Below are 23,814 nucleotides of genomic sequence, written 5' to 3' on the forward strand. Positions count from 1 at the left end.
AAAGAAACGTAAAGTTGCAGACAGGCACAGTTAAGACACTTACACAAAGCTTTTGGCCACAGCCTTCATAAGCGAAAGAAAAATGCACACCATTCATTCACACGAGCAAGCGCACCTCACACATGACTGTGGACTCCGGCAGTTCAGGCCAGAATCAAATTATCATGGGGGATGGAAGCAGCAATCTGGTGGTGTCAGGTAAGGGGTTGGGGAAGGGATACTAGTGGGTGGCTGGTGGGGAGAGGGGGATTACTGTTTGGCAGTATGTGCAGGGACTAAAATGCTAACAGGCATGTGTCCGGGGGTTGTGGAGGCAGTGAGGTGGGGAAAAAGGAGTGGAGGAAAGATTGGTGTGTGTTGGCAAAGGGCAGTGAACAAAGAAGTTGGGAGACAAGAAAGGGGAGATCTTAAGACAGCAAGGGGTGGAAACTGTGTATGGAGTGTAAGGACATTACTGTAGGTTGAGGCCAGGATAATTATGGGAGCCGAGCATGTGTTGTAAGGATAACTCCTGAGCACACACTTGAGAAAAGCTGGTGGTGGAGGAGAGGATCCACTTGGCTTCAGTAGTGAAGCTGCCATTGAAATAAAGCATGTTACGTTAAATTGCATGTTGTGCCAAAGGATCATCTACTTTGCTATTGGCCACAATTTGGTTGTGGCCATTTATCCTGGACAGTTGGTACACATCCCAATATGAAAATTTGTGCAATGATTGTGACAGAGCTGCTAAATAACTTAGCTGCTTTCATAGGTGGCCTGGCTGCTTATGAAGTAGAATAAACCTGTGAAAACACTGGAATAAGAAGTGCTGGGTGGGTGGATTGGGTGGGTCTTGTACTTGGGTCTTAAGGTTGTTGTTGTTGTTGTTGTTGTTGTTGTTGTTATCTTCTGCCCCAAGACTTGTTTCATGCAGCTATCTATGCTACTCTATCCCATGCAAGCATGCAAGTTTCCAAATAACTACTGCAGCCTAAATACTTTTGAACCTGCTTACTGTATTCATCTCTTGGTCTCCCTCCGATTTTTACTTCAGACTTTCCTCCAATACAAGTTCATGGTCCCTTGTCTCAGAATGAGACCGATCCATTTTTTAGTAAGGTTGTCCCACAAATTTTTCTCATTAGCTCTGTTCAGTACCTCATCATTAGTTATGCTATGTGCTAAAATAATTTTCAGCATTCTTCTGTAGCACCAAACTTAAAAAGCTTCTATTTTGCTCTTGTTTAAATTGTTTTGGAAAGTTTCACTTCCATACAGGGCTACATTGCATAAAACTATCTTTGGAGAAGACTCCCTAACACTTAAATCTATATTTGTTCTCAAATTAATTTTCTTCAGAAATGCTTATCTTGCTGTTGCCAGTTGTCATTTTTTATACCCTCTACTTTGTCTCGTTTCCTAATCTATTGTCAGCATCACCTTATTTAATTAGACTACATTCCATTATCCTTGTTTTGCTTTTGTTGTTGTTCTAATATCTTTTCAAGAGAATGTCTACTTTGTTAAACTGCTCCTGCTGTCTGACAGAATTAAAATATCATCGGAAACCTCACAACCCTGTTTCACTCAGTTCTCAACCACTGCTTCCATTTCATGCCCCTCTACTTGTAACTGCTGTCTGGTTTCTGTACAAGTTGTAAGTAGCCTTTTAGTCCCTTCAGGATTTCAAAGAGATTATTACAGACAGAATTGTCAAAAGCTTTATATGATTCTACAAATGCTTTAAATATAGGTGTGTCTTTCTTTAACCTATCCTCTAAAGTAAGTTGTAGGGTCAGGATCAGTTCACTTGTTCCTTCATTTCTCCAAAAATCCTAATTGATCTTCCTGGAGGTAAGCTGCTACCAGCTTTTCTATTTTCGTGTAAAGAATTCGTATTTGTCTTCAACCATGACTTATTGACCTGATAAGTGGTTTTCACACCTTTCAGCAGGTGCTTTTATTTGAATCAGAATTACATTCTTTCTGAAGTCTGAGGTTATTTCGCCTGTCTCTTCCATCTTATGTGCCATAATTTTTTCACAGCGGACTCTCCCAGTGCAATCAGTAGTTCTGACTGAATGTCATCTACTCCCATGGCCTTGGTTAGACTTGGGTCATACAGTACTGTCAAATTCTTCTCGCAGTATTGTTCCTCCCATTTCATCCTTGATTACGTCTACTTCTGTTTCCATGATCTTGCTTTCTAGTTCATCTCCCTTGTATTGACCCTCTACATACTCCTTCCACATTTCAGCTATCTCTGCTTTGGTTAGGACTGGTTTCCTATCTGAGCTCTTGATATTCATACAGTGCTTCTCTTTCGTGAAAAGTTCTCTCTAAATTTTCTGTAGGCAGTACGTATCCTTCCCCTAATGATATTCTCTTCTAAATCCATAAATTTGTGCTCTAGCCATTCCTGCTTAGCAATTTTGCAATTTCTGCCAGTCTCATTTTGTAGGTGTTTGTATTCCCTTCCACATGCTTCAGTTGCTGCATTTTGAAGTTGAACTTTCTCTTTGTCAGTTGAATTCAGTACCTCTTGTGCTAACCAAAGAATTACACTAGTCCTGGTCTTCGTCCCAATTTCATCCTATGCTGCCTTCACTACTTAATCCCATAAAGCTACCCACTAGTCTTCTGTGTTGCTCTCCCCTGTTCATCTGTTGCCTGATGCTCCCTTGCAAACTTTAAACAGCCTCTGGTTCTTTCAACATATCCAGGTCCTACCTCCTTAATTTCCCATCTCTTTGCAGTTTCTTCAACTTTCACTGCAATGTATTTGTTATTAACTGTAGATTAGAGTCCACCTCTGTCCCCATAAATGTTCTAGAATTTAAAATCTGGTTCTGCAATCTCTTACTATTATACAATCAGAAACCTTCCACTGTCTCCAGGTCTCTTACATGCATACAACCTCCTTTTGCGATTCTTAAAACTCGTGTTAGTGATGATTAAATTATGTTCTGTGTGAAATTCCACCAGGTGGCTCCCGCTTTCATTCCTTTCTCCCATTCCATATTTACCTACTATTTTTCCTTTTCTTCCTTTTCCTACAACAATTCAATTTTTCCATCCTGTGACTATCTGAGTAACTTCTTTTATCTCGCCATACATTTCTTCAAGCTCTCAATCTGCAAGGCTAGTGGGGATATATACTTGTACTACAGTTGTGGGTGTTAGTTTGTCCCTCTTTTAGCTACAATAATGCTTTCACTATGCTGTACACAGTAGCTTTCCTGTATTCCTATTTAAACCTGCTCTTGTATTACCTTCATTTGTTTTGTAATTAGTACCCTGTATTCACCTGACCAGAAGTTGTCTTCCTCCTGCCACTGAACTTCACTAATTCCCATTATAACTTCAACCTATTCATTTTCTAAATTTTCTAACCTACCTGTGCAATTAAAGAATCTAAATTCCAAACTCCAATCTGTAGAATGCGTTTTGTCTCTCTTGATGGCGACGTCGTCCTGAGTAGCTGCTACCCGGGGTTACGAATGGGCAGACTATTTAACCTTTGGGTTATTTTGCCCAGGATGATGCCATCATTGTCTAATCGCACAGTAGAGCTGCATGCCCACAGGAAAAATTAAAACTGTAATTCACTCCTGCTTTCAGCCATCATAGTACCAGCACATCAAGGATGTTTCGGTTGATGTTAAAAGGCCAGATCAGTCAACCATCTGAACTGTTGCTCCTGCAGCCACTGAAAAGACCACTGTCCCTCATCAGGAACCACAAGTTTCTGTTCTTCAGACAGATACCTCTTCGTCGTAGTTGAACCTACAATACAGCTGTCTGTATCACTGAGGCGTGCAAGCAACCCCACCGATGGCAAGGTCCATGTTCCATGGAAAGGGAATGTGATACCAGAACTGCGAATAAATGTTCGTGAACAGAATGGGTAATATGCAGAATGTTGTATTCTAAAAATTGGTTCATGTCTGTTTACAACTGGCAAAATGTTCAGATTGGCATAGGTAATACATGAGGCTCAGCAGGAGGGAGTTTGTTAAAATAATGGAAATAGTTGACAAAATCAGTTGTATAGTTCAGTTTTGCAAAATTTATCTGAATGTTCACTAAGTAAAATATGAGCAGTATTGGATTAAATTCACGCACAAGGAAGGTGCCGTTTTATTGCACATCTGTGCTAATGCCAGCACTTTTATATACATTGCTGCTGCTTGTGTTTCTGCTGCTATTTTAAATTGTTAACAAGCATAAAGTAAGTTTAATCTTTGATACTGAATCTGCACCAATTCTAGTTTATTCATCAAAACAGTTCAGAGATTGGCAGTTTCATTTGGTTTTTACAAATTAGGGAAGATATTAACAAAATTGTGAGTTGGGACATGTCAGCTATTAAGAATTTTTCACAGTATCAAAATCTTTTCACTGAATTTTGTTCAATTTTCTGGCCTGAAGACCAAAATACTTTATATGGATTGTTGGGATAAAATAAGGAAATATGTTCCTTGTTCCATCAGACACTGTAATAGTTATGGGTTGAACATGATGATTGCATCATCTGCCAAGCACTGCACCTTTCAGGAGGAATGTTCGACAGAAACTAGCCATTACCCATTGTAACACTAAAACTTAAGGCTCGTAGCTGGATCGTAAATACGTTTTTATATTATATTTGCAACTGTTCTTTCTCTATTGATACTGCAGGGACATTGATCATGCAGATAAGAATAAATTTTATCCATCATTTGCAATTGATTTTTTGTTTGATAAAAATGTTTCACCTAATCATATCAAACACCTTAATGTTTTGTTGAGGTTCACTGTCCCCTCACTGCATATGTTAGTTAACTTAAATCTGTTTTATAGAACCAGGGAACATGATTGGCACAAGTAGGTGAAATATTTTTGTGAAAGCAATTCATATATAATCATAATTACAGTTTTACAGTTTTAAATACTTTTGCCACAGTTATTCTCTTTTGTTCCATAGTGTATGACAGACCCCTCGCTGAGCACTTGTGCAGTGAAACATCTGGGGATTTCCGCCGTCTGCTGACACTGATAATTACTGTAAGTACTTATGTCACCATTTATACCATATCTCAAATGTCCAAAAGTATAGAAAAACTGTTTGTAGACCAAACACATTCCCATTACATAACCACAAGGTTGTTCTCAAACAACTCTAGCTGCCCCATCCCCAACCTCCACTCTTGCCAAAGTTAACTATGAATATTGAACAGACATATTTATAGTGAACAAATTAGTATCTCTGCTGGACGGTTGTGATAATTTTCTGTGCTGCCTAAATTAAGGAGTTTACACACTTGCATTTGTGGTTATCACTGTAAACCCACAAAAACGATTTTGTAGGAAACCTGCTTTGTCGTTTGTACAAGGTCATTTTGAGTGGATAGGAATTCTAAGCAAGAAATTTCCTTGTTCTCCCTCAGCATGGAGAAGTGGCATGTGGTCCTCATTGTTGTAAGTTAAATTCCAAAACTGTGGCTGCAATGCCTCCTGAAATAAAGACATGTTGTGCAATGATTTTTGTCTGCTGGATGGTGACATTAAACTTCTAGTTCCCTCATTGTTAAAATATATTCCACACACGTTTGTCATCCAGAGGACAGATGAACATTTAACACCCAAAGAGGTGGGGACCTTGCCCAGGACAACAGTATTGGGATCTTGCCCAGGACAACAGTATATGATCTTGATGCTCATTAAGAGTAAGACTAAATTTAACTTTTGATATGGTAAGAGCCTTAGAACTGCACAAACGGTTAGCAAAATATGTAGTAAGTGGACATATGTCCATAAAAATACTTTATCCTGATGCTTTTCAGTAGTTACCATTAAAGCTCCAGGACTTCAAATAGTATGCCCTATGTTACCTAAAACTTGAAGGTAATTTTGTGCAGGAAATAATTCTCCTATTGTTCAGGACCAGAGTTTTAAATAAATTTTACTCCATTGCATTGAAAGGAAGACTGTCTTAAATGGCTTGATTTTCAGATAAATCTTTCTAGAATGGTTTCAGAACTTACATGCCTTTGTTTGAAATGTTGACAGCTATATAAGCAAGCAGTTTTGACCCAGTGAGGCAGTGCCAGAGTAGTGATTAGCATTACTATGAGAAGAAAGTTTTGAAAGTAGTGTAATAACACTACCACTACTATTACTACACAAGTCCTGTCACTTCATGTTGTGTCATAAAGATTAAAATGGAAAAAATGTAGAATTGCTGCTGTGAAGTAGTGTAATGCTATTATGATTCTTGTAGTCAGGTTAAGTGTTAATTTACCTTCATTGTATAGAAAATTAAATTCATTCTTGTATATGTAAAGAGTTACTATGTGTTAATAAAATTTACTTGTGCATGCTTTTCTCTGATGTAGCGGATGATTACAGATGTGAGTTTCCTTCAAATACTTATCACTAAGAGTTTGTAAGAGCACTTCATATGTCACTGTGTGGACTAACATACTAATAGCATGCATGTCAGTAACCAAGGAAAATTGTAACCTGTCATTGAGAGCACATCCACATTTAAAACTACAGATAACATAATTCCAAGATGATTACTGAAAAAGGATAGAGTGACATCATGGGGATCCACCTGTTATGTGGAAGAAGGGAGACAGATTGATATATTTATTCATATAATATAAACTATATTTCATGAATTCACTGAAATGCAAGATTACTTCTATGCTGTGCTATGCTAAGCTGAGTGAGATAGTACAGTAGTTCTGATGATCTGCTAACTTGGTGGAGAAATGTCTTTTAAATCCTTGTCTTCCATCCTGATTCAGGATTTCTCTAGTTCCCAGGAGTTAGTTTAGGGAAATTGCAGGATTTTCATCTATTGTTTAATGCATTTGACATAGTGCTTTCTGCTTATTTGATAACAAGAGCCATTGATATAATACTGTACTCTTCTGACAATAGTCTATCATCCTTAACACACTATCCATGAAGGCAATGGAAGCGATATTGTGTTTATCATGAGAATAAACTTGATGTAAACATTACACCATGTGTTGTTTTTAATTTGCTGGAATCTCATTGGATTTTATCTCGCTTGGAGTGGAAGCAAGCTGACTTCAGTAGTCAGGTATTACGAGGAGGATAAGTTTTTTGCTGTGTTGTGTGCAAATCATCTGAGATGTAATATAGGCAAACATTTTTACCAGTACACTTAACTTGGACAGCTCTGGGTTGCCAGTTAGTCCAAGTATCCTGCAAAGATTTGTGAAGTTGAAACATAAAGGGATGAACAAAAAACAATACAGCTTCGAATATCCTTTAATTTTTAAAGGGAATGTAGTAGTATTGAGCAAAACTTCAGAAGTACCATATGCTTCTTGAGGACCAAATGGAAATTGTATCATTTGCTTGTTCTTAACTAACATAATACTGTAATTTAAAAAAATTGATATAAATTCCTGACGTGGACACATGCTAATTGTTCTGCAGGACATGTGTGATGTAAAGTGCATTGCAGGGATTTCACCATATAGGTAAATAATGATTCTCCTAAAGATATTACTTAGTCATTTGGTATTATCTCAGTTCCTTCTGTAAACGAATTTGAGAAAATTTTCAGTACTGTAACTGTTACTTCTACATTGATGAAGTCCTCAACAACAGGCCCCATGAAGCCAACCAAGCACCACATTTGCTTCTCTTTTTATGATGTGCTGTCTGTGTCCTGCCACTGTTCAGCAGTGATGTGTAAAAAAACCTTTGAGCATTTGTTTCTTTGTCGGCTGAAAAATATTACTTTCTTCAACAAACCCTGTAACTTGACACCAGATTAGTTGTTGGGTTCATATTGCAGTGGTATGGTGGCATCTATAGAAAGGCAGAATTGGAATGGTGTGTTCAATGTTGTGAAAATCGTTACTGTCCATGTTTCCACAAGGCTTGTCACTATTGACTTCTGTGGGACCACATCTGTGGTATAAAATGCTGGAAGTAGTCCAAATAGTGTGTTTAATTTTCTGTCCTAAAAATTTGATTTTTATGGTTTACTAATTAAAACCACCTTTGTTAACAATCTTGTATGAAATATCAATAATGAAGAATTTATATTTGCAATGAAAGCTTGAGTTGTGCATGCAGTACGTAACTAGAAACAATGTGTGTTTCAGTTAAAATGATGATTAGATATGTTTCTATCAGTATACATTTGATGAATTCTACATTTAAAAGATGCAATACTTAAAACATTAATTTAAAAAAAAAGAATGATTCAAGAGACTGGAGCTCATGATCAGTGGATTGTTTTGGATTACCAGTTTAAAACACTGCCATTTCAGCTATGCAGCCTATATGTTAAATGTCCTTATCTCCAGTGAACACAGTTCTGGGAAAAGTTCTAAATGATTTTTTTTCTGTTAACTTGTGAAAGGAACTGAAAGTGCCCTATCAACATTAAGAATGCTGTATTTGATTGGTCCTCTGGCATTGCTTCAAACTGCTGGTAACCATTCAAAAAATAGTGTTGTGAAGTACCAACACTGACCCAAGTTGTCAAACGTCTGGGTGAGGAATTGGTACTCACAACAGAAATGATATGCTATGCCACCATCTGTTCCTTTTTTCCTTCCTCTCTGTTGCTGATCTATAAACATTTCCACAATCAGCTGTAAATGACTTGGAGATTGATACTGTGATTTGGAGACATGGTGCTATACTTCCAGTAGAAAATTGGTGTTGCACAAGCAGTGTTGTGGGTAATACGTAGATCAAATAATTCCACGTATTCCCTCAATTTTTACACTAATGCTCTGTACTGTGCTTTGATTCACTACCTCACTACTTAGTGCTGACAAGTCGACAGACCCTCCCAGCATTGTGTAGTGCCTACCCACTGAGCTGTGCAATTCTTTGACATTCTAACTTAATTATTGTAAAGCTCCTGTCTTTAACTAATTTAATAAATCTAATTATTTGACCCCCCTCTCTCCCCCTACGTAATGTAACACCACCAGTGAACATGGGCTACGGCTGTTGGCCAATTATTGCATTTGTGTTTGTTTGTATCAGGTTTGTTATTATGGTGAACAAAGTACAGCTGAACTGATACAAAATGAAAGTACTTTACTGGCATTGACAGTTATCCCTTGCTGTAAAAAAAAAAAATGGACTTCATTGGCAGACTTAAACATTTCAAAGTTTAGCATTTTGTGTGTATATTTATATAAAAGCATATCGCATTAAGTTAAGAAGTGAACCAAGGAATGATTATGGGCTAGCATGGTACTTCACTCAAGATTCAACACTTTCAGGACATGTGGGACCATAAGAACATATTTCTTTTGAAATGTTTCTTAATCACTTCAGCAGGAGTCTCTCTTCTGATAAGTAAATTACAGTATCCAATGTTATGGCTACTGTTGTTTACTTAAGCTGTGCTGTAATTTTAAATTCCAGTGGAGTAAGAGTTTTCCTCATCTCAATATATGATTGTTCCACTCTCGAAATGAGCAACATCATGTCATTTATGTTCCTCTCATCCTGTTGTGTGTCTTAATGTCCATTCTTTGATGACCTTTCTACATACTCCATATTGAAGTTCTATTCTTCAATGTTTGTCATATGCTAGATTAAAGATCTTATTGCTAAACACTAATCTTATTTTCCCTATGCCTTGAAATTTCACGAAGTAGAATAACTTACTTTTCCTTTCTATATTTAACTGGAACTTCAATAATTTTCTTTATAAACTTTCTGTAACTTGGTTTCAGCTTAACTTAGATGAAGAGAAATACCTTAAAGGTGGATTTTGTATTTGGTATTTGTAGCAGTTATGTGATTGTTGTTCAGCCGTGTCTCCCAAACTATCTTCAGTACATCTTGTAGCTATAGGTTTAAGAATGCAAAACTTTCTCCTCATGCTGGGGGGGTGGGGGTGGGGGTGGGGGTGGGGGGGGGGGGTGGACTTGAGAGGCATATCCTGCAAAAATATCCAGCCAACTATGACTTACCAGGTTCATTAAAATTTGATAAAATTTTGCCACCTTGGATAAAGTCACAACTGTAAATGTACTTCGGGCGAATACTTTAATGGATTTGGTGAGCAGCATTTAGTAAGTCTTTGGACTTTTTTTCAAAAGAATTCATATTGCCCTTACTGAAATAGTTGCTCAAAACCCACTGTTTGTGATCTGTTTTTCTTTTCTTTAGTCTTCATGTACACAATCAGAAATTTTTGTCATGTATTGTATCTTATTTCAACAAAGATAAAACATCAGTTTTTAGCTGCACAAAAAAAACCTTTTGTTTGGTTCCCTCTGCCAGTTTCACCCATTTAAATTTTAATCTTTAGGAGTAAAATACGATCAAATCATTGGTAAGCCAACATAAAAATAAGAATCAGATGGTAGTTTCCTTTCCTACAGAATCAATGGATAGTTAAATTGCAAAAAGTAAGATACATGTGATGAGTAGCTAACTGTCAAAGTGCAAGTCATTCTTACTATATGTGACAGGTCAGATTTAAACTGTTGAAACGAGTAAAGTGAACAAATACAGAGTCTTTGTTGTGCAGCTGATGACTGACATTTTACCTTAATTGCAGGTGGATTGCATTTATGTACAAAATCGTATTGCATCTGTGTACATTAATATTACTGAATCTTGGCCTTGTCTTCAGAATGGACCAGTTTTAAGAACGAAGTGTTAATGACTTAAAGGTCAGATGAGTGGAAAATGCATTAATCACCAAATACTTACTGCAGTTGTATAGTGTTCATTGCCTCTGTTCTCTATGTATGTAAAAAGTCTATTTTCTGTGTAACTATTAACATAAGTTCTATGCAGTTTACTACTATTTGCATGATATGCATTGTATATAGCTTCATTTGCTTTAGTCCTGCTTTCATATAAACTGATTATAAAGCATGAAGGCTTTCGGAAAAGGCTTGACTCTTAAACTTCTTTCAATGTAGGGAGTGCGTGATGATGAATCTCTTGACCCTGAAAAGGCAAAAGACGAGGCTCAGCAACTCTACGAGGCAGGTAAGAAAAATTTCCTCAGTCTGGGTTTAGCTTCTTGAGTTAATTACCCATTAATTTGTTTTCCAAAACCTATTTGTATTTACGAATGCTTTGACTGAGACTTAGGATGTTTGCAAAAATTGGTATGCAACAGAAGTGGAAAGTAATGTGATGTCCAAACACAGCAAAGACTTTCCTGAATCAGTGTAATATGGCTGGTTTCAAACTGAATGGGATTTCTGAACATTTATTGCTTGGCTCAATAACTTGAAGCATGACATACAAAACTGGACGGTCAGAAATTTTCAGAATGTCTAGGTTGACAGGAGAATGACTCCTAAAAGCAGAAACTTGAATACTTGCTTGACTTATTCTAACCAACAGGCATTAATTATTGGTTCAGTGTTCCGAAAGATGAAAGTAAAAATAAAATCTTAGATGAAAATTGGAGCCACACAATTTTTTCCTTAAAACAGATGGGAAACAATGCATGTATAATTATAATGCAAACTCCATGGGGCCATTGTAAAACTTCTAATTAATCTGTAGCAAGTAACACATAACTGCTTTCTGCACAATGCTGGCTGTTTACTGTGTTTGCTTCAGTAACAAATTTGAAAGCTGGGTGCAGTTGTCAAGCTCTTTAACTGTGCTGACACAACATACATCAAAGAACTGGACATGGTTGTTGTGTTAACAAAAATTGATTTCAGGATACAAGGGATGAGAGCTATCCACCAAGTAGGGATTTTGCAGTTACCATGGCTAAACAACTCATTGCTGCAGGTAGAACCTTCTTTATATTTCTTTAAACTTTAAGTTTAAATTATGGTAAATTGAGTATATGTTAAGTGCTCATAATTTAAGTCTTAGAACTACAGGTTATCCCTAAAAAATCCACTTACATTAAATTCTAGATACCAAAATTTTTGTGCATAGTGAGTAAAGGTGGAAGGGGCTTCCCTCTTCCGAAACAATAGAAACTTAGGAAAAATGCATTGGTGACAGTTTGAATGATGATAAAAATAATTCTCAATACTATTGCTGGTCAGTCTTACATTGAGGTGACAAGTCGTGAGGTAGTGATATGCACATACATAGATTGGTGTAGTATCACATACACACAGTATAAAAGTGGAGTGCATTGGCAAAGCTGTTATTTGTACCTGATTGATTCATGTGAAAAGGTTTCAGATGTGACTATGACTATACAACGGGGATTCAGACTTACATTGCAGAATGGTACTAACATTTCTGAAGTTGTTGAGAAATACCATTTCAGGCATTGCCTTGGCCAATGGCTGCCACTTAACTACAGAGCAGTGATGTTTGCATAGAGTTGTCAGTGCTAACAGACAAGCAACACTGTGTAAAATAGAGGCAGTGGGACACACAACAAACGTATCCTTTACGACAGTGCAGCGATATTTCTCGTTAATGGGCTGTGACACAAGACAGACTGAAAGGTCTATGCTAAAAGCACAAAATTGCCTGCAGCACCTCCTGGGCTAGTGACCATATCAGTTGGGCTACTGGAAAACTGACTTTGTCAGGTAAGTCCACATTACAGTTGGTAAGAGCTGATGTTAAGGTTAGTGTGCCGTAGACTCCATGAAGCCAGTTGGCTGAGCACAGATTCTCTCACTGAGAGTGAAGCCATTATGTTGATCAAACTGTTGGTCACTCATATTTCAACAGAGCAGTGATACATCATCATAAATCGACAAGCTGGTATCAACAACATGGTGATACCAGCTCTAGGAAAGAGACCCAATTTTGACCCGCATCTACTGCTGTAAATGTTGCAGATTTCATCAGCAGTGTAGAACAAGTAATTTCCACCCTTCACAGTGCTGGTGCAGGGGAGAAATTTACTGTGCACTCACCAAAACTGTTCCACTGAATGCAGAGGTCCTGAAAACAGAAAGAGCAGAAATAGTGATTTCACTATTTCCACTGTCAAAGTAAAATTGCAAAATGTGAAACTTACATGAAGATCATAGTGCTTCTATACCAGTTGACACCAAGAGAATCACCAAAACCTTCCACTACATGTTGCTGTAATGCCAAAGGCCTAAAGGCAACTCTGACTTACTGTAAGCAACATTTTTACACCCTCATACCAGCTGGCTAAACAGCTAACATCTTTTAAACCCCTATGACAGTAAATAGCTCTTAAAGAACCTGTCAGAGGTTCTCTCTTAGTTGACTGTCAACTCAACCTCATATGCACTTAACAGTGGAGCATCCACATTCCTTTCAGACTCCATGCACATTGATTCCCATTAGGACCTCTCATTCTGAACTGCCCAGCTCACCTGTCGTCTCAACTGTACTCTTTTCTCTGACCCGACCCAAGTGACCATTTCCTGTGCACTATCCACTTGCTGACTCCTACTCAGTTGACAGCTTTCTAAGGCTGACTGGAGGCTTTACTCCTCCATGGTGACCTTCAATAAACGTTGTTTCCCCATTTTTTATGATAGAGTACCTTATGAACGTAATCCTTACTGCTGCAGAATATTCAATATCTCACATTTTTTCCTTCACTGTGCTATGTCCTGGCCCTGTGGTGGACTGAGGCATGCCAGGACATTATTCGGAGACTTGCTATGTGCGTTTTTGTGATCTTGTGATTGTGAACAGTGTTCGTTACAAACATTTGCATGTGCAGTGTTACATTCTTTGGGATAGCAAAAATCTAACTGGATTTTCTTTACTAGTGCTTTCAACATTTTCACTTCCTCTTGTCATGTGAGGAAATGTCAGTCAGCTATCTGGTACAAAGGTTCATTCCCAGATTTCCAACCTGGTCATAGCAGATGTCTTTGTGGACCCTATTGCTATCTCCAATGCCTTAGGCAGCTATTTTGTGGAGATTTTGAGCTCCACTCACTGTCATTCTGCCTTCTTCCCTCAGAATCAAGTGGAGGCAGCTCATGTGATATCCTTCTCTCAGAAATGTGGGTGCTTCAGTGCGTCTTTATTATGAAGGAGCTTGATGATCCTCTCACTTCGTCCCCCTCTTTTGCCCCAGGGCCAGATGATGATCGCGTATTTCTCTTGCGGACAAGCACTTTCTCTTTCATACGTACAATTGCATTTGGGCAAATTACATGTTTCCCAGATGTTGGCATAAAGCCATTGTCATACCCATCCCCAAGTCTGGTAAGGGCAAACATCTTCCTTCCAGCTACCACCCCATTTCTCTCACCAGCTACAAGCTGCGTTTGCAAAGTGATGGAATGTACAATACATGGTTAGCTGGTTGGGGACAAGTCTCCCAGTCTACTAACCAGTGCAAAGCTTTGATTTCATGCATACTGTTCTGCAGTTGACCATCTCGTCACTTTGTCAACCCTTATCATAAACAGTTTTCTGTGGAAATACCAGACACTGGCCATGTTTTTGATTTGAAGAAGCCTAAAACATACTGGAAGATTGGTATCCCCTGTTCTCTATAAACATGGGGCTTCTGAGACTGCCTGCCCCATCATTTCCCTCAGGAATTTTTAGACAGTTTTCAGGGTGTGTATTGGTTCAGCCTTGTCAGACACCTTTATATAGGAGAACAGGGGGTCTCAAGGCTGCATCCTGAGTGCTGTCCTCTTTGCTATAGCCATCAACAGCAGTTTTTGCTTTTCCACTGGTAAAACTGTTTGTGTGAATAACATAATTGTCAGAGTTGATCATGTGGCAGTGCAAAGGAATCAATGCTATTTTTGCCAGTTCAGAAAACAAACATGAGAAAAGTATCTTTAGCCACACTGTGGAAGAAATTAAAATTTGTGCTGCCACAAGAAGTACATTCGTATCACCAAGCGAAGTAGCAAAGTGAACTCACATTCGAGAGTACAAATAATTTCCCTACAAATCACTCCATACAAATGATGGATGTTCATTTGAAAGGACACAGCCGATATCCTTCCCTGTCCTTGAAACAGAGCTTCTGCTCCATTCTAGTGACCTCATTGTCAGCAGAGCATTAAATGCTAATCCTTCCTTCCTTCCTTCCTTCCCATTGGTTGTTCATTTTGTGTGTTCAACATGTTACTCTAGGTTAACAATTTCATTGTTTATCTTTATACCAACAGTGAGTATATTAGACAAGTTTCCCGGTATCCATCAATCAATCATGCTGGGAGGACTTCAGAAATCATATCATTTCAAATTTTGCTCATTATTTGATCTCTCTTGTTGATAGTTGCACATTATAAGATTATGTAATTTCAAATGAGTTTGTCTGTTTGCTAGATGGTGTCAGAAAAAGCATGATGCAACATGTCAACAAGTATGTAAACATAGGAATTTCTCTGAACTTTGTCACACAGCTAATGTGCCACATACATACTGCTCATTAACTGGGCATGAAGTTGTTTAAAAAGTTTAATATCTTACTTTCCCCCTCTCGCAGACCGTTGTGAAACCAAATCGTCAATGTTCATAAAGTTTGACCAATACAGATATGACACACAAAATGTGGAGTGCTCCACATTCATCTGACATTGTCATGTCAGTCCAGTAAGCACTGCCGCATTAAATTGTGTGTGTTCCTTCGGAAGTTGCCAGCTAGATGCGTGCTTAATGCTGCAACATGCCATGTCACTCTGGTGGACATCCTTCCGAAAGGAGTCATGATGCAGCAAAGATGTTCATCCTGCAGGTATCACCTGATAATGATTGTTTTTTGCAAAGGACTGCACACTGGTTGTCTCCTGAAGGCAATACAAAAAGTAATCTACTACAGTTAAAAAATTTTGTAATTATGTATCAGTTGAATTAGCGTAACAAAGTACCAATGTCCATAAGTACTACTTCCTCTACCTATTACGTAGTTTGAGTGTGTGCCATTACCTTCACAATTTCTCATTGTGTCATGTAGTCAGACAGCAGATGTCCAACAAAATGCATTTCCTATAGGTGGTCTTTTGTGAGTTTGTGTTGTAGACAACTCTATTGAAACATTAAGTAAAAGACTAATAAAAAGTAACAAAGCTGCTGTTGGTGGAGAAAAATGGTGTGCAACATCATTTCACACCGGCAGTAATGAAACTAATGTATTAAAACTTACACACACACACACACACACACACACACACACACACACACACGTCAAACAATGTTTTGACTGAGCATAAAGGTGCCATACGTGTAATAAATGCAATGGTGATGTATGTCAAACTTAACTGTTCTTCTAATGGATTCTTCCACTACTTGCTAAAGTCAGTAAAAATAAGTTCCTAAGAATACAAAACATGATCATAGTGGTGAAAGTAATAGCAACTGTTAAAATAATTTTTTCCCTTGATGTAGGAGAGCTAAAGCTTGGGACAGATGAAGAGGTCTTCAATCGGATTATGGCCCATGAGAGCTTTGCCCAACTACGGCTTATATTTGAAGAGTACAAAAACATTTCCGGCCGCACAATTGAACAGGCTCTGGAGTCTGAGCTTTCAGGAGAATTGCTGCTTGCTATGATGGCTTTAGGTAATTTATTATACTATATTTTGTCAAATGTGTAACTTTATATTATTTTGTAACTAATTTTGGATCCTGGCTTTCTAGTGGAATGCGTGCAAAATCCTGCTGCATATTTTGCAAAACGCTTGCACAATGCTCTTGCTGGAGCAGGCACGGACGATAAAACATTGATAAGAATTATTGTGTCTCGTAGTGAAATTGATCTGGGAACCATAAAGAAAGAATATGAAAGAATTTATGATAAAACACTGGAAAGTGCAGTGAAGGTATGATTTCTGTATTGTTTAAAGATTTTTGTCTCAAACTATTGGAGGCAGCCAACAACTTGGTTACAAACTAGTTACATGAAAAATATTTGGTGTTATGGATTTCCAGATTTCATCGTATTTGTAATTTACAGAATCAAGTGATTTTTCTCTTAATTTTTGAATTGCTGCTGACTTGGATGTTAATCTTCTTTATTACAGAGTGACACTTCTGGTGATTACAAGAGGGCTCTTGTGGCTTTGATTGGGGGACCATGAAGATAATACAGTGTAAACATGTTTTGTAAAAAATTTTGAACTTCTCATGATCTGCGTGTTCATTATTAGTTGTAGTTGCCAAGAGAGAGCTGTCTTGCACTGTGTGCAGTTTACTATGCTTTTTTTGTGGTAAATCTCTGAATGTGTACCAAAGAAATGTATCAGATGAACTGTTAAATGAAAAATGTTTTAAAAGTTCTTAATTCCAGTCAAAGGCAAAATAAATTTTTCATTTTGCTTAAATAGGCTTTTATTATAATGAATACCCAGTTTCAGATCTTTACCATGATGAAATACTCCATTACAACGGGAGCGCTAGAAAATTTCTTCACTTTTGCATGTACATTTTGTAAAACAGTCTAATTTTATTATTTTGTGATATGTATTTATCATAAATGTGAATTTGAACGTCTTGGTAAACAAAAAGGAAATTCCTCTTAATGAATTTCTTTATAACACTTTTGAAACTTACTGCATGGTCAGCATTATAGACTCCAAATATTCCCCAAGATTTTTCTGATGCGATGTATCATCTGATGCCAGTGACCTTTCTAAATATGATACTGGGACACAGGTTAATCAGAGTAACTTGTGGATTTTTATTTTCTGTCTTTGTGACGTAGTACATGCAGCAGTGTTCTGTGACTGTGGTAATGTGATAGAATCTTTACTATGGTAGTAAATCATCGGAGACTTCATGAAATGGGAGGTCAGACACAACCTGCTTACATGGGTTGAATGTGTGAAGAGTGCAACTAAAAACATAATTTCAGATAATTTGGGTCACCTTGTAAAGTGTTGGGGTGATTGTCTCTTAGACAAATCAGTATATTGACACTGTAAAAATGAATTTCATTAGTGCAAGAGGTGCAAGACTGACTTAGCTAAATGAATTAAAGCCCTTTGTCAAATTATGGCATATGGGTGGACTGTATAAAGCAAAGCAAAGTTCTCTCTGAAACAAGGGATTTGAAATGCTTTGAAATTGAAGTACATAAAGGACCATGGGACTTCAGTTTTTTTATGTTTTGTTTTTTTATGTTCTAATGTTGGCTGCCATAAGACTCATAATAAAGAAAACCAATTGTCTTACAGCAATTGAAAATTTTACTGAACATTTTGTAAGCAACTGTAAAACATGCTGCTCATTTGGACATAATGTTAGCATTAACTGGTGCAAATTTGCATAACATTTTTCTTTATCTCCAAAGTATGGGATAAAAAAACATGCTTTGACTGGAAACTTTAATACCAGAAACTTGTAAATTTATTCAAGTAGAGCCTGAAGGGCTGCACAAAGCAAGCAATAAGACTAATGTTAAAGGAATGATATTACCAGTTAGACAGCATAATGGTACAGCTAATAATTGGTGTAACGAAGCCTCTCCTCTCAAAACTGACTAAATTCATAAGTTCAACTTTATGGTAATAACTTATCATGTAGTTTGTATCTGAAATCTGAGAAGTCTAGATTCTTACAGCTCCAGAAAAAGAATTAGTTTTTGACAACATGCAGGAGATAATTCCAGATTGATGTTCTCCTTTTAATCTGTCATTTACACTACAGTGAAATTCTAAGAATCAATGAGGGTAAGATGGACACACACATGAAACCAAATGAAGTACTGCAACACACAGAAGTGAGGTAGGCAATGCTGCAAGGAAAGGAATTAATGAAACTTCCTGGCAGATTAAAACTGTGTGCTGGACCGAGACTCGAACTCGGGACCTTTGCCTTTTGCGGACAAGTGCCCTATCAGCTCAGCTACCCAAACACAACTCTCACCCAGTCCTCACAGCATTACTTCTGTCAGTACCTCATCACCTACCTTCTAAACTTTACAGAAGCTCTCCTGCAAACCTAGCAGAACTAGCACTCCTGAAAGAAAGGATATTGTGGAGACATGGCTTACCCACAGCCTGAGTGATGTTTCCAGAAGGATATTTTCACTCTGCAGTGAAACTTCCTGGCAGCTAACAAACACATTTCTCCCAACAAAAGATGAATATGTTGATAACCATCAGTGTAAAATGTTTAACTTTGTTGATGGTGCCACAATCTCTGTGCTTATGCTGCTTCACAACTATCAAAGTGAAGTCCATGAAAATGTTCTTTGTTTTGAATGCTGCCAAGTCAGGACTAGATGGATAATGATCAATGACAGTGAACTGGGGGCATAGGACTGTTGCAGTATGTGTGTGCGGTCTGTAATTGTCATGCTGACATAGATCGTGCTTAATGTGTAGACAATCTTCAAATTCATGCTTTGTATTCTGAGGGTTTCTCAGTATCTGCAGTGATTGCTTGTACATGCTCTCATAATATGCTAGAGAGTTGTGTTAATGTTAGCTGATTATCTCAGGGTTTTGTCAACCTGGTTCCAATGCATCTTCTCACTTGTTACATGGGATTTTCCACTCGGAGGTTAATCGCATAAATCTGTTCGTGCCACCATTTCCTTAATTATAAGCACAATCAATCCATAACACATTACTGATGTCGATACAATCACCATTGTACACAAATATAATTGTTCTGTCAATTAGAGGCTACAGTTTTCTGTAGTTACAAACTGTTACAGCAAGCTGTTTCTCGCAAACTGTCATACTTGTCACACACTACAAAATTGGAGCCATTTAGTGGAAGAAGGTTGCAACTTGCATCAGTGAAGTGGGAGAGTTGACCAAGTAATATTGTCACAAAAGAGGCTGAGTAGTGTGGTCACTATGGTGTGGTGGCTGTGATGCTGAACTGTTGTTGGAGGATCGTGAGTTCGAAACTTACATTGACTGCAAAATTTTAATTTCTATATTCGATTACAGTACATTCTAGAAGTATCTACAAATGTCAAGAATACTGTACTGGAATATTCTGTAACTGTATGTACACTGTGTGTTCTGGCTGGAGCCAGTTTGCTCCACACTCTTGTATGTGCGAGTGCTGAATAAACCTTTGTTACGTGAAGTTAGTGTTGGGCATTCATCGAATTACACCTTCCTGTGTGTGATGATATGCATGTAAAACCTCAACTGGTACTGAAAACAGAATAATGATTCAGAGGCATTTCTTTCCTGCATTAACCTCGTGATAACTGATGCATCGTTAAGCCAGTTCTTGAACTTTTTAATTGCAGCATAATAATAAAATCTTGTTTCAGACAAATATGTAGTGGTGACTGGAGCTAAAACAATAACTACTTGTTTGATAAACTTAAATTATTCTTATAAATCAGCCCAGAAACTACATAATGGTTGATCTTCATGCTTTTGCTTTGAATCAGTCCTTCTTTAATTCACTTTGTTCATCAGTCCATCAGTCTCTTGCTTTCAAGCCTGATGGTTTAGCAGCAAATCAATATTGACACCAGGAATTGTTCTCACTAATGTTAGAAAAATATTGCAGAAGAGCTTTCACCAAGTCATGGAAGTGCTATGTAAATAGCTTAGATACTTCATCTATTTCAAAATTTTCAGCCAAACTTCCATGTAAAGTGTGAATGCAATTGTTTTGTTGGACTGAAGAAATCCAAAATTTCTATTTTCAGTCAAAAGATGCAATTTCATATAGTAAGACTCTTCCCTTGCAGTGACAAGTTAACTTGCTGCAATTTGTAAAAATACCTTCCAGTTATGCCAAGTTATATTAGTCATAAAGGCTTTGTTCAAAACTTCATTAAATGTTGAACATAAGTTTTGTGTACTAAAGCACCACAGTAACTCATTATGAAATTCATGAAGCCCCGATAGCACTTTCCATCCGGATAGCCATCTCACTTCTGTATGTAGTAAAAGTGCATTGTGTTTGTTACCCATTTCATCCCACTTTTAAACAATATGGGTTGCAGTCATTGATAGTCTATGGCTACTAATTTTTTTTTCTCCAATAGAATAAGTTTGACCATTAAGTAAAATACAGGTAAAATGCTTTGACTTCATTTTCAATTTTTGCAAAAGCAATTATTTGATAGGTTTGTCAGATGAATCTTACTGTCCCTTAAAAAAAGAATATATTTTCCTTTGTGATCAAGAATGTTGAAAATGTCACTATTAAGACAGTTTTGAAGCTAGACCTACAAAAATTGCTATCTGATTTCTCTCTCAGAAGTAAAAAAATATTTGTTTTGGCATTTTTGCAAATTCAACCATTAAGGGAGGAAAGCAATGGGTGTAAATTTTTGAAGATAAATCATTATTAAAGAACTGCTGAAGCATTTTTAAAACTACATCTATGGACAATGGTATTTGACTTCTGGGCTAGAAATAATAAAATATCTGAAACTAGCTGACAGATTAAAACAGTGTGCCAGACAGAGACTCGAACTCGGGACCTTTGCCTTTCACGGGCAAGTGCTCTACCAACTGAGCTATACAGTTGCAAGTTTCGCAGAACAGTTCCTGTGAAATACTGTCAGAATTGAATCTGTGGTGATGAGTCATGAGTCGTGCTTGGGTAGCTCAGTTGATAGAGCAATGCCCACGAAAGGCAAAGTCCTGAGTTAGTGTGTCGGTCCAGCAAACAGTTTTAATCAGTCAGGAAGTTTCATATCAGCATACACTCCACTGCAGAGTAAAAATCTCATTCTGGAATAAAATGTTTCTTTGTTTGTGGGAATTCTATCCATAAAGGGGGTGAAATAGGGGTTGAACATTTTAACGAAAAGTTTTGCTATATTAAAGTTTGTTTAAATCTAAATATATGAAACTTGGTGTTTCATTCACCAATTAGATATAAAGAAATATGTATTAGGGGATGCAAGTTTTGATGGAAATTTCACCAGAAGCAAGCAAAATGCAACCCTGGACTCCTGCTACAAGTATCACATTTTGGTCAGAAGTGCACTCAGAAAAGACCATGCATCTTTGGCCTTAATTGATATGAAAAGTTTAGTATGTATTGCAACTTGCAAACATCATAAATGAAGAGTTGATAAAAACAAAAATCTAGTACACCATACAGTTCACATGAGGGAAGCAGCGACCACTAAGCTAGTGTTATATATAAACAGTGAAATGTCTTACAGTTTCGTTGTCTGCCGACAAGACAATTGTGCTACACATACGAGCTGGATTGGTTTCATGAAAGCTACCATAGCTAAATCATTTGCCAGTGAAGACTGGATAGACAGCACTGCTGTTCAAAGTTTGATTATACAGGCATTACAATACAAGAACAAATTAGTCTGTGTGTGTAATAACACAGAACAAATTTGCATTAGTATAGTATACTACTTACTGACATACAGAATGAGAAATTGAGTACATGGTAACTACATTTCATATGGCAGAACATTATTTAGGGAGTCCAGTTTGCTGCTTCACTGACCAAGAATTCATTTAAACTTTACAATGGTTCTAGCATAGGTTGCATTGCAGACACATTCTTGTTGAAATGTGATGCTTACCTGCAATAAAGATTATGAAATGAGTTATGTGCCAGCTGTTGTCACTCAACTTTTCAGTGATTAGAAAATGGATGACATCTTGAAGATGTTTCACCCATACCCAAGGGCAAGGGGGGTGGGGGTCGGCAGTGCCCCTCCCCCCCTTCCACCCCGACCCCCTCTACCTCATAGTTTTCAGTGAAAGGAAATGAAATGAATATACTGTAATCAGGTTTTTTCGTGTAAGAAATTGATTTAAAAGCTGGTATTACCTACAGGTGGCTAAATGCAAAATATTTTTTTGTAGCATTATTTATACAATTCTTTTTTTGAGTTCATGTTCTAAAGTGCGGTCCAGTGAGAAAGTGTGCGCAGATGCAGCACACTTGACGAATCTTTCCTTTTCCCCTGCCTTTTCCAAGGCCCTGCAGCAACATGATGTGTACATTCATTGTTTGGCAAAACAGCCTTTCCATTATAGGGCTATAGTCCCCAACACCTGATCTGGACTTAGTTTATTGTATTCACTCAGTGCAAATAACTTTTAAATTATTGTAAATAAATCAATGAAAAGTGTAAGTATTAAAGCATTATGGTTATTCTGTAGTGGTGCTTAGTTTTATTGTTTTGTTGGATTGGCTCTAAGTATTTAGTTTTTCAGGTGAGTGGACTATTATAAATAACAAGTTATTGTTCCTGATAAAGACAAAATATTCTTAAGGCAGTTTACATCCTGAGGTTAGAGATCATCTGAAAGGGATTACTGTTACTTTAGTCTGAAGTTAAGTTCTGTTATACTTATGTCAGAGATTGATATGAGGAAGTTCTTTCAACAGAAAGTTGTTTCTGCTAAACAGAAAGGGAATCTGCACGACTCATTAAAAGTTGCAGGTCCAGTACCTTTGGAATTGCATCCCAATGTTACTACTAGTTTAACAACACAAATTAGCTTCACGCTATCTGTCGAATCTCTGCCATTACCAGTCATCAGAAGTGTCAATGCCACATTGTTCTAGCAGCATTAGTATTAAATCTTCTGTTGTCGCTACTCTTGACATTACTGAGTGAGATGATGTCAACTCGTTAACTTAAGTTTTTGTCAACAAGCCAAGGGAGCTACATTCAGTAGCAGTTAACCAGTTTTGATTTAGGCAAATCCGTAAACCATTCACTGCCAGTCAGTCAAGTATCAGTTGCCAACAAACCTGTGTGCTCTAAATTTGTCTCGTGATAAGAAGACTAACTTGGCTAGGAAGGTACTTGTGGCTACTATGCTAACACAAGTTGAATGGAGGGCTTTTACGTTTTGTACTTTTCCCTTCCAAACCAGTTTTGGAAAGAACATTGCTTTTATAACAAAGGCTCACCAATATTACACACACTTTCATGATGCTAGAGACCATGAAAAGAGCAGTTGGAACCTCGAATGTGCAAATAAGACTGTAGGCTTTTGTGTCTCT

At 37.5% G+C, this 23,814-nt stretch overlaps 1 protein-coding gene across 3 annotated transcripts in view; it reads left to right on the plus strand.

The window, feature by feature from the left end:
* Positions 1-17,216, plus strand: part of LOC126281358 (annexin B10) — an 89,227-nt gene extending 72,011 nt beyond the window's left edge. Inside the window, exons 5-10 of one of the 3 annotated variants that reach the window (XM_049980271.1) lie at positions 4,949-5,028; positions 6,360-6,374; positions 10,920-10,989; positions 16,282-16,455; positions 16,534-16,715; positions 16,917-17,216. In XM_049980271.1, the coding sequence (XP_049836228.1) occupies positions 4,949-5,028; positions 6,360-6,374; positions 10,920-10,989; positions 16,282-16,455; positions 16,534-16,715; positions 16,917-16,973 (578 nt within the window). In that variant the 3' untranslated portion in view covers positions 16,974-17,216. Of the gene's footprint in view, positions 1-4,948; positions 5,029-6,359; positions 6,375-10,919; positions 10,990-11,681; positions 11,755-16,281; positions 16,456-16,533; positions 16,716-16,916 lie in introns of all 3 variants that reach the window. The other 2 variants (XM_049980280.1, XM_049980287.1) reach the window with 2 other exon arrangements.
* The last annotated feature ends 6,598 nt before the right edge of the window (positions 17,217-23,814 follow it).

Source organism: Schistocerca gregaria, chromosome 1 (genome assembly GCF_023897955.1).
Source record: "Schistocerca gregaria isolate iqSchGreg1 chromosome 1, iqSchGreg1.2, whole genome shotgun sequence".
Taxonomy (NCBI): Eukaryota; Metazoa; Arthropoda; class Insecta; order Orthoptera; family Acrididae; genus Schistocerca; species Schistocerca gregaria.